Source organism: Pollachius pollachius (assembly GCF_949987615.1).
Source record: "Pollachius pollachius genome assembly, chromosome: 2".
In the NCBI taxonomy this organism is placed as follows: Eukaryota; Metazoa; Chordata; class Actinopteri; order Gadiformes; family Gadidae; genus Pollachius; species Pollachius pollachius.
Window position 1 is genome coordinate 44,721,662 of NC_136935.1, and position 11,768 is coordinate 44,733,429.

General features: G+C 44.9%; 2 protein-coding genes across 2 annotated transcripts; one reads left to right on the plus strand and one right to left on the minus strand.

The window, feature by feature from the left end:
- Positions 1–256: 256 nt before the first annotated feature.
- Positions 257–1,292, minus strand: gemin6 (gem (nuclear organelle) associated protein 6). The gene is made up of 2 exons (XM_079728961.1): positions 1,118–1,292; positions 257–949 (listed from the first exon to the last, which is right to left on the minus strand). Exons 1-2 carry the CDS (start codon positions 1,252–1,254, stop codon positions 481–483), a joined length of 606 nt encoding a protein of 201 aa, XP_079585087.1. The 5' UTR covers positions 1,255–1,292; the 3' UTR covers positions 257–480.
- A 2,607-nt stretch (positions 1,293–3,899) lies between these two features.
- LOC307091928 (atlastin-2) lies at positions 3,900–11,501 on the plus strand (the record flags this gene model as incomplete). Its single annotated transcript, XM_079758774.1, has 14 exons — positions 3,900–3,957; positions 5,963–6,219; positions 6,534–6,668; positions 7,262–7,366; positions 7,487–7,537; positions 7,692–7,748; positions 8,495–8,587; positions 8,727–8,865; positions 9,079–9,206; positions 9,908–9,964; positions 10,178–10,249; positions 10,365–10,796; positions 11,101–11,115; positions 11,228–11,501. The coding sequence occupies 14 exons, from the start codon at positions 3,900–3,902 to the stop codon at positions 11,333–11,335; spliced, it is 1,707 nt and encodes a 568-aa protein (XP_079614900.1). The 3' UTR covers positions 11,336–11,501.
- Between the last annotated feature and the right edge of the window lie 267 nt (positions 11,502–11,768).

Genomic DNA, 11,768 nt, shown 5'->3' on the forward strand with positions numbered 1-11,768 from the left:
TCTGCTTTACTGGCCTCTTGTGTTGTGAAGGGACCACTTTACAAAAGGGCATCATTCATACACGGTGCAACCGAGATGTATGAAAATAATATAAGAATGAAAGTCTAAACCTAAAACATGGTTTAATAATATTTGAAATACAAATAACTAAAGATATCGACTATAATGTTTAGTCAATGGTAACCACATCCTATTGATAGGATGTTGATTTTAACTGTTGACTCTTCAAACTTTTGATTGATCACAGCTGTGCAAAAGGATTATTTGACAAACAATAACAGAAAAATATAAACAAATTAAATGAATGCGCAGGCAGTATCAGAGCATTAGACAAGTCACTTCCCAGATCACCATCAATTTCACTGATGTCAGTTAAACAGATAACAAAACAACCAAATCCATCAGTTAAACAATCCAACATGTTATTAGACAATAGTTTACCCACTCCTTAACCAGCTAGATCAACTTTTCAATATCAACTCAGAATCCAGCAGACGGTTGGTCACATGACTGCTGTCCATCAGCCGCCGGTTGGTCACATGACTGCTGTCCATCAGCGGCCGGTTGGTCAAATGGCTGTCCAGCCGGTGTGGGCATGCGGGCCAGGAGGCCCTGGATACGGGCCAGGACCATCTGGTTGCTGCTGAAGCAGTCCTGCTCCGCGTACGGCGGTCTCACCGTCAGAACGCCGGCTACCAGCAGATCCTCCCCAACCTCCTCCACCGGCACGCGGTTCTGCTGCAGCCAGCCTCTCAGCTCCTCCCTCCTCCTCTTCACCTCCTCCACGCCCCAACGCACCTCCGGCTCCCCCGATCTGAACAGAGAGGAGAGCCGCATCGCCGTCTGCTCATCGGCCTCCCCCACCACCTCCACCTGCTCCACCGCATGCCCCATCACCACGGAGACGCTACAGCCGCCCGCCGCCTCTCCCAGCTGAACCAGCACCACGCTGTAGGCGGAACACAGGTTACAAACACACACGCACACACACACACACACACACACACACACACACACACACACACACACACACACACTTTTCCTCGACTTATATATAAAAATTAAACTGTATTATCCAGTAACTCGTGAATAATAAAGTTGGAGCAGGTGGGTTTACCTGGCGGTGACGGGATCCACCGTGTGTAGCCAGCCGCGGTGCTGCTGCTGGCCGTGAGCGGTCACTGTCACCTGCTTGTTGACGTAATGCTCCCAGTCCCGCGGCGTCTGCTGCCGCCACGCGCTCGTCGTGGACATGATGCCCTGTTAACTAGGGATGTACGGTAGGAAGTGATTTAATTGACTGTAAATTGTAATCGAATAGGATGCTTAAGTGTTCAGCCACGTTTAAATAGCGTGGCTGGTGTTCCAGCAAAGTGAACCGTAGGAAACGCTTACGATTTTAAATGGTTCCTCTTCCGCTTGAGATGTTGGTTGAATCAGAGTTGATTGTGCTTGATATGAGGATTTAATTTTTTTTATTATGCTTGACATGATGTATACATTATGTTGTATGTTGGGATATTATACAGCCTTGGTTATATTATCTAAAGCCATGATTTATGTTTGGTCTCTTCTAAATTGTATATTATAATTATGGATAAATAAAAAACTCTTTGAATATTATATTTTGTCCTACATGTATGTTTATTAGCCCACCACTAGCGGATAGCATTGTATATCAAGCATAGAATAGCATCCATAATCCATCAATTATCTATGATCAAACACACTATCAGGGCTATATATATATATATATATTATAGGAGTATGAAGAAGTGAATGATTTGAACTCAAGGTAACAAGTTAGACTGAATTTCCTTTGGATGTGTAATATGAATAGGTAAATCATAAAATTCGGTCAAATAAACATACCGGGTTATTAAATGAATGAGCATTACATTACTACATTACATTACATTAATGAGCTTGGTGTTTTGATAAAACGCTTGAGGTTATGGGTCTGTAGTCTGTGGGCCGTCCCACTGTTACAGGGATCAGAACATTGACTGGCGGGTTAGGAGCGCAGCCTCTGATGGTGTTGGAGCTGTGAGTGGTTCAGTGGTGAACAGGGAGAACAGCAGGGGGCCTGCAGTGCTCCGGGTCAGTGTGGAGGAGGTGGTGAGCCCATCCCGTCTGTTGTCAGGAGGTCTAGGATCCAGCTGCACAGGGCTCTGTTGAATCGTGGTCGGGGAACCCATTCTGAGGAGAGGGTTCCAGGGGATTAGAGTGAGGAGGTGATGTGGGTCCAGAGGGGTCCAGGGGCTCAGGCGGAGGAGGTGATGTGGGTCCAGAGGGGTCCAGGGGCTCAGGGTGAGGAGGTGATGTGGGTCCAGAGGGGTCCAGGGGCTCAGGGTGAGGAGGTGATGTGGGTCCAGAGGGGTCCAAGAAGGTCCAGGGTGTCAAATGAGGGGATGATGTGGGATTTGTCTAGCCGTTCTTAACCCTTCATGACGGTGGATTTGGGGGCTACGTCATTCAAACACAGGGCTTCTGCCTCCTTGGGGACTCTCACTCTAGATTCAGGATGATAAGTGCATAGAAAACGTTAGGTTCAGGATGACATGTCCAATATAGAAAACACTCTAGAATCAGGATATGTCCAATACAAAAAATGTAATGAGCAAAAAAAGTAATGAGCAACTTTACAATAAAAGCTACCTTCATCAACCGGTAATTAACGTTAGTTAATGCAGTAATATGCATTAATTAGCAATTAATCAACAATTAACTAATGAACTAATAATTTACTAAAGGTGTAATGTAGACATTTTTTTAATAGGGTTTGGGTTAAACCTTTACCTTAAGCATATGCTAATGCTATATAATGATGCTTAGTACTGCATTAACTAACATAAATTAAAGATCCATTAATGTACTCTTATTTTAAAGTGTTTCGGGGATTATTAAAGGATACAGTATAAAGATGTTTTTTTTGTATTTTGGAGCCGATCACTGAATAATTGGGATCTGTAATGATGGGTCCAGCCTTGGCGATGGGGGCCTCTAGCGGTGAGTATTGGAACACCACTCTATTTTCCCCAGATTATATTCAATATAGATAACGGTTATCAGTTAGTTTCCCCATATCATATTTTATCCTTAAGCAGTTTGAACCACCTGGGCCCTATAGTTTGTGTGGGTGTAGCTAGGTGAATGTGTATGTGTTTAGGTAGGTAGGTAGGTAGGTAGTTTTATATCCCTAACGTTTTTCTCGTTTTTGTTTAACCTCGAGGATTCTTATAAATTATATAATCTTTAGGCCTATGCGATCAATAACACGAATGTTATAATAATTTGTCTCACGTGATCAATAGCATGAATGATACCATCTTTAGGCCAACGCGATCAATAATATGAAAGATCAAATTTGGCATGTTCTTCTAGAAGCCCAGGAACAATATACTCCTACAGCTCAACATAATCAATTGTGTTAATACTAATACTAGTTCTAATATTTCTGTTGTTAAACAAAGCATTTTAAATCAACATTTACTCAATTCAACATTTAGGATAGAGGCATATTCGGAGTTTACACATATTTCAGTAAACAGATATGACATTTGCTGGAGACAGACAATCGGCACTACATTAACTCAACAATGATAATGATAGTGGTAATAATAATGATGGTGATGTTTAAGAATTAAACCTGACAGCCTGTTGTAAAAGCACAGTATTAAATAGGCCTGATAGTAAAAACACGATATTAAATATATCTGATTGTAAAACCGCAGTATTTATTTGTATAGTGGGAATACGGTCCAAAATGATTTGGAGAACACGACGCTGTTTTATAAGACCCAATGACCCATCATAAGTAACGGCTATCGATTTTAATCAAGCCCTCCTCATCCGAGCATCCCGGCGGAGGCAGGGGGCGCCGTGACGTCACGGCTGTTATGACGGTCAAGATGGCGCACGAGAGCAGGTTGAAGCGGCGGAGCATCTTTCTAAAAGGTTCATCTTTCGATTTTATTTTATTTATCTGATGGTATTCATTTAAGTATGAACATATACTCCATATTGTATAGGAGGTTTAAACTGCTGTTATCATTTTGTGGTACAGCGCACCAAACCCCTCCATTGCTCCTCTAAACACCTTCGCTTTTTCATCATTCACATACTATCAAGGTTATTGATGATCTAGAATTATGTGTTTACTCTTTACTGTTCCTCGAAATGTTAGCGTTGAAACCATCGAGACGAGCCTCACTTGCCGATATCCGCGCGCGTTACGGATGGGGTCGCTAGCATAAGCCACTTCCCTTCACTAAAAAATAATAAAACACACATTATACTGACAACACACATTCAACTACAACACAAATGAACGGATAACACACATTCAACTGCAACACACATTCAACTACAATACTCATTTAACGGATAACACACATTTATATGCAGCATGCATTAAACTACCTAGGAGGCTACCACACACATTAAATTATTCTCATGTCAACATGCATTAAAATACAACACACATTAAACTACAACAAATATTCAACTACAACACACATGTCCAACAGCTGATATTTAGTATTTAGTTTCTGAATCAATGTTTAGAGCCTTTCTAGTTATTCTGGACCGGATCTCATCATGTTGAACCTAAAATATCCCAGCTGCCTGAGACACTAGAGAAGAGGAGGGAGAGTTGGGAGAGGGTGTGTGTAGACGGCTCTAAAGCTTCCTCTGAGAACAGCAGCATGATCTAGGGCTGACCTGTGTTTACGGTCAGCACCTCTTCCTGTCTTTAAGTAGGAGCGCTAACTCAGCAGATTGACTATACCTAGTAGTTTAATTAGGTAATTATGATAATGCGGTTATTGATATATTGGTTATTGGTATATATATATATATATATATATATGCGTTTGTATTCGTGAGGTTATGATAATTAGTTTAATGATAAGGAGTTTTTTTTCAAGAGGTTATGAAATTAAGGTTGTATTCATGACGAGTTGATGGTATTATGATAATGAGATTGTATTCACGAGGTAATGATAAGGTTATGGTCATTTGATAATGAGGTTGTATTCATAAGGTTAGGAGAATGAGGTTATGATAATATGATGACGAGGCTGTATTAATGTGGTTATGATGATGAGTTATGGTAATTTGACAATGAGGTTGTGTTCATGTGTTGGTCATAAATATTTGGCCTGTTAAGCCCTTTGAGACTGTAATGGTGATTAAGGTCTATACAAATAAAATTGAATTGAATTGATGAGGTTGTATTTGTGAGGTTGTAATAATGAGGTTATGATCATTTGATAATTGGGTTGTGGTAATATGATAATGAAGTTGTATTTGTGATGTCATGATGTCAGTGATGTTAGTGTAATGATGCTGTGGTAATATGACAATGAGGTTGTATTTGTGATGTCATGATGTTAGTGTAATGATGCTGTGGTAATATGATAATGAGGTTGTATTTGTGATGTCATGATGTCAGTGATGTTAGTGTAATGATGCTGTGGTAATATGATAATGAGGTTGTATTTGTGATGTCATGATGTCAGTGATGTTAGTCTAATGATGCTGTGGTAATATGATAATGAGGTTGCATGCATAATGTTATGGTCATATTATAATAGGTTGTAGTCATGATGTTATGATAATAGGTTGTATTCAAGATGTTATGATAATAGGTTGTAGTCATGATGTTCTGATAATAGGTTGTATTCAAGATGTTATGATAATAGGTTGTATTCATGATGATAATAGGTTGTAGTCATGATGTTATGATAATAGGTTGTATTCATGATGATAATAGGTTGTAGTCATGATGTTATGATAATAGGTCGTATTCATGATGATAATAGGTTGTAGTCATGATGTTATGATAATAGGTCGTAGTCATGATGTTCTGATAATGATGTTATGGTAACGACATCATGAGGTTGAAGTAAGAAGGTTAAATGCTGAAGAGGAGTTCCAGAACGCCTGTGTTGTTTCCCAGGTGACCGTGCTCTCTCCTCCGACCTGGGACGTGAGGAGAAGGAGGTGCAGAAGGAGGTGGGTGCTGTGGGGCCGGTCCACATCGTGCTCGCCCATGAGGACGACCAGGGGTTCTCCCTCGACGAGGAGGCCTTGGAGAGGCTGCTCCTGCGGGAGGAGGTGGTTGACCTCAACGTGGTGGTGGTGTCAGTGGCCGGAGCCTTCCGCAAGGGAAAGTCTTTCCTGCTCGACTTCCTGCTGCGCTACATGTACAACCAGGTGAGGTTCACCTGTACAAGCAGGTGAACCTCACCTGAACAACCGGGTGAGGTTCACCTGAACAACCGGGTGAGGTTCACCTGAACAACCGGGTGAGGTTCACCTGTACAAGCGGGTGAGGTACACCTGAACAACCGGGTGAGGTTCACCTGTACAACCGGGTGAGGTTCACCTGTACATCCAGCTGATTTGAAATCTGGCCGAATCTAGCAAATCTGTTGACCAGCTGCTGTGGTTGGGCTGGGAGCTGTCTAAAGGTTGTCTGTAGTGTGGTGGTGCTGAGAGCTGTCTAAGGGTTGTCTGTGGTGGTGAAGTCCTCCAGCTCGTGGATGGGGGACGCAGAGGAGCCCCTGACCGGCTTCACGTGGCGGGGAGGCTGCGAGAGAGAGACCACCGGCATCCAGGCCTGGGGCCAGCTGTTCCTGGTGGACCGACCAGACGGTACCAAGGTGGGCTAGGTTAGGGCTACGGTTGGCGTTAGTGTTACGCCTTGTTCACACTACATGCGTCCGTCGACGGATGGGGGCTTTTTGACGTATCCATGTGTTCTTCCGGGTTGTAGTACAAAGGCGATTTCATTGGACAGTGTCCTTGCGTATATTTGCATAACGCAGTCTGATTGGCAGACGGATCCTTCGCTGCCTGAAAAGTTGAACATTTCTCAACTTTTTGACTCAGGCCACGGGGCCGACGGAACGGACGGACCCACAATGCATTTCGCGAGTGCCCCATGCAAAGTCAATGAGGTCCGTCGACGGACGGAGGTTGTGTGAACAAGGCGTTAGGGGTAAGGTGGTAGTAAGTTAGTGTAAGGATGAGGGCTTAGGTGGTAGAAAGGTAGGGTTAAGGGTAGTAGTAAGGGTTAGGGGTGGTATTATGGGTTAGGGTTAGGGTTGGAAGCCAGGGTTGGGGTTAGTAAGGACCATCTTCTTAGATCTAATATAACCAGAGGTAAGGTTAAGTGTAGTAGTAAGGGTTAGGGTTAGGAGTGGATGTGAGGGTTGGGGTTAAGGGTCGCTGTAAGGGGTCTTTGTTTGTGCAGGTTGCGGTGATGCTGATGGACACCCAGGGAGCGTTTGACAGCCAGTCCACGGTTCGAGACTGTGCTACTCTGTTCGCCCTGAGTACCATGGTGAGCTCCATCCAGGTGGGTCTCCAGCCTCGCTCAGTCCTTCAGGTCCCAGTCTGGTCTCCTCAACCTCTACACTAGATTGGAATGATAAGATACACTCAGCCTCTCAATTCGTTCCAAATGTTTTCCCGCTAGGTCTACAACCTTTCTCAGAACGTCCAAGAAGATGACCTTCAACATCTCCAGGTATCCAACAACCAGCTCATCCCTATTGCCCAGTCACTCAGTCACTGACTCACCCAGTCACTCAGTCACTGACTCACCCACTCCTTATGTCACTGACTCACTCACTCACCCCTCCATCAGGATGTAATTGTGTTCCTTGGTTCTTTCCTCTCAGCTCTTCACAGAATATGGCCGCCTCGCCATGGAGCAGACTAACGAGAAACCTTTTCAGGTAAAATCACCTGGCCTCCACACTAATGAAACATGTTACCTGGTTTACGAAAATTCAACTATATATCATAAACATAACAGTGAAACTGGTTTCTGAAAAGAAGACGTTCAATATATAGTTTTAAGTTCAACCATGGAACAGACCCGAAGTGGATGTTAGCATATTGATGTTGGCAACAATCTGGTTACACTGACTTTGTTTTGTAACAACATTAGACATTAGAACCTGGAGTTAAACCATATTGCTGTGTAAACAGCCTGAAATTAGGGTGTGTAACAGGTTGATGTTAGGATTTGTAACAGGCTGATGTTAGGGTGTGTAACAGGTTGATGTTAGGGCGTGTAACAGGTTGATGTTAAGATGTGTAACAGGCTGACATAAGGATGTGCAACAAAGGCTGATGTGTAACAGAAGCTGATGTTAGGATGTGTAACATGCTGCTTTTAGGATGTGTAACAGAGGCTGATGTTAGGATGTGTAACAGAGGCTGATGTTAGGATGTGTAACAGAGGCTAACGTTAGGATGTGTAACAGGCTGCTGTTAGGATGTGTAACAGGCTGCTGTTAGGACGTGTAACAGACTGTTAGGTTGTGTAACAGAGGCTGGCGTTAGGATGTGTAACAGAGGCTGGCGTTAGGATGTGTAACAGGCTGCTGTTAGGATGTGTACCAGAGGCTGATGTTAGGATGTGTAACAGGCTGCTGTTAGGATGTGTACCAGAGGCTGACATTAGGATGTGTAACAGAGGCTGATGTTCCTGGTCCGAGACTGGAGCTATCCCTATGAGCATCCCTACGGCCTGGAGGGCGGACACAGCTTCCTGGAGAAACGACTTCAGGTACGGCTCCAGCTGGTCCTCCTCACCTTCTTCCCACCTCCTCCAAAACTTTTCATCTCCTCCTCTCCTCCAGTGTGTATAAACACACTGTGTGTGTGTGTGTGTGTGTGTGTGTGTGTGTGTGTGTGTGTGTGTGTAGGTGACGCAGCATCAGCATGAGGAGCTCCAGACAGTGAGGAGACACATCCACTCATGTTTCTCCTCCATTAGCTGCTTCCTGCTGCCGCACCCGGGCCTCCGGGTGGCCACCAACCCCGCCTTCGATGGAAGACTGACAGGTGATCCATCTCTCTTCTATCACTACAATATCACCGCCCCTTCATCGCCCTCTGTCATTTGTCGTTTGTCATGTATAGATATTGATCACCGTTTTTCGTTATCTCGTTATCTCATTAATCAGTTTGTTGTCCCTAGATATTGGTCAGTTGGTTTTTATAGATATCGATCCGTTTGTTCTTTATAGATATTGACCAGTTTGTTGTTCACTCTAGATATTGACGAGGACTTTAAGAGGGAGCTGTGCTGTCTCGTTCCAACCCTCCTGGCTCCAGAGAACCTGGTAGTGAAGGAGATCGGAGGGGCCAAGCTCACATGTCGAGACCTGCTGCACTACTTTAAAGTAAATACTCACCTGTCCAGAGCTGCTATAGTAGTTTATAGAGGAGTTATTTATCAAGGGGTTTGTATTTCATAAAGAGGTTAGTAGTTGATATAGGGGTTAGTTATCAAGGGCTTAGTAGTTTATGGAGGGGTTAGTAACCAAAGGGTTAGTAGTTGATATAGGGGTTAGTTATCAAGGGCTTAGTAGTTGATGGAGGGGTTAGTAACCAAAGGGTTAGTAGTTGATGGTGGGTCTACTTATCAAGGGGTTAGTAGTTGATGGAGGGGTTAGTAACCAAAGGGTTAGTAGTTGATGGTGGGTCTACTTATCAAGGGGTTAGTAGTTGATGGAGGGGTTAGTAACCAAAGGGTTAGTAGTTGATGGTGGGTCTACTTATCAAGGGGTTAGTAGTTGATGGAGGGGTTAGTAACCAAAGGGTTAGTAGTTGATGGTGGGTCTACTTATCAAGGGGTTAGTAGTTGATGGTGGGGTTAGTAACCAAAGGGTTAGTAGTTGATGGTGGGTCTACTTATCAAGGGGTTAGTAGTTGATGGAGGGGTTAGTAACCAAAGGGTTAGTAGTTGATGGTGGGTCTACTTATCAAGGGGTTAGTAGTTGATGGTGGGGTTAGTAACCAAAGGGTTAGTAGTTGATGGTGGGTCTACTTATCAAGGGGTTAGTAGTTGATCGTTTTTTTTCATAATTGTTTTCTGCTCCAGGCATACATGAAAATCTACCAGGGGGAGGAACTTCCTCATCCCAAGTCTATGTTACAGGTAAGCCACGCCCACATCCCTAGTCCATGCTACAGGTTTAGCAACGCCCCCTAGTGATTGGCTAACACATTTGTGGACATTGGGTGCACAGTATACATTTTGAAACAAGTGTGTTTCACATGCCCACTTCTCTCCCTCTCTTTCTATGTTATGATAAAGTTACTTGCTGTTTACCTGGTGTCAACCCTGTTTTATTTACTTGTGTAACCCTAGGCAACAGCTGAGGCCAACAACCTGGCTGCTGTGGCAGGCGCTAGAGTCCTCTACACCAAGAGTATGGAGCAGGTACGAGATAAACACTAGATATATATACTATAGTATATATACGTCACATTTGTAATATATGTAGAGTTCCAGATGGATATAGTGTGTGAGTGGTAGAGTGTGTGCCGCCCCCTAGCTGTGTGGAGGAGACACGCCCTACCTGGCCCCGCTGGAGCTATCCCGGCGTCACCACGCCCTGCGGCTGGAGGCCGTCAGACACTTCCGCTCGGTCAAGAAGATGGGCGGGGAGGAGCTGTGCCGGCGCTACCAGGAGCAGCTGGAGGCGGAGCTAGACCTGTCCCACGCCAGCTACTCCAAACTCAACGACGGGAAGAACATCTTCCAGGCGGTCCGGACGCCCGCCACCCTGCTGGGCCTCGTGTTCCTGTGCTACGCCGCGTCCCTGTTCACGGGGCTCCTGGGGGCCCGCTGGCTGGCTTCCATGTGTCACCTGCTGATGGGCGTGGCCCTGGTCGCCCTCCTCACCTGGCTGTACACGCGCTACTCTGGAGAGCTCCGCCCCCTGGGCCACGTCATCGACCGGGTGGCGGCAGCGCTGTGGGAGCAGGTAGCTACGTCACCCGGCAAATACGCGGCTCCTCGACTGACGCGTGACGCTTTATTTAACGGTTACTTTCTTTGTACATGTCCACAACTCTGACACTTTATTCAATATTTCCACGATTCTTGACACCTTATTCGTACAGGTCCAACACTTTGACACTTTATTCGTACACTTCCACGACTCTGGACACTTTATTCGTACACTTCCACGACTCTGGACACTTTCTTCGTACACTTCTACGACTCTTGACACTTTATTCAACATTTCCACGTTCTCTGTTTAATCTCTGGTCTCTCTCTGTCCACAGAAGACTCCCCACCAGGTGAGCCCCAGTGCACCATGAGTATTTGACCTCTGATCAGTCCAAGTATAAGGTCTCATGTGGGCTGCTGTGTACCAGTATCAAATGTCTCACCTATGTCCCGTTCTTCCAGGTGTTTTCTAAACTTTCTGAGGCGCTCCGGAGCCGAGGTCGGCTGGCCCGCTGGCTTCCGGGTCGGCGCCCGCGTCTAGCCTCCAACAACAACCTGAAGAAGAACTAGTGCCATCATGTAGGCTTCTCCGCCTGGAGGAGGCAGACCTATTGGCTCCTCCTGACGGCCTTGTTGAGGACTCATTCAAACACACTTTGGTGTTTTATTTATTTAAATTATTGGAAATGTGAACAAAAACACACTGATTGTTTTGCTTCTGTCTCATCAAATTGACGATGCCTCTACCTAACAAAACTATGCTCATGGTTAGCTCCTCGCTGGACTCTGGGTAAGCCGGTCGCTAGGTGCTGGTTTCACCTGATATCGATTAGGCCACTGGTTATCCTAGGGCCAGCCCAGTGGAGTTAGCCTGGCATCTGTCTTAGCTTGGTACCCGTTCAAGATCCGGTTAGCTTATCGCTGCCTTGGTTGAAGCAGGTGCTCCTAGCATTGATGAAGACACTTGTTTTACACTCTTCACATCACTTTGTATACTTGGGGC

Bases quoted from the DNA above. Each gene is read 5' to 3' on its own strand.
- gemin6 (XM_079728961.1), bottom strand. From the start codon at position 1,254: ATGTCCACGACGAGCGCGTGGCGGCAGCAGACGCCGCGGGACTGGGAG. The intron at 950-1,117 runs GTAAACCCACCT...TTCCGCCTACAG, and splicing joins GTGGATCCCGTCACCGCCAG to CGTGGTGCTGGTTCAGCTGG.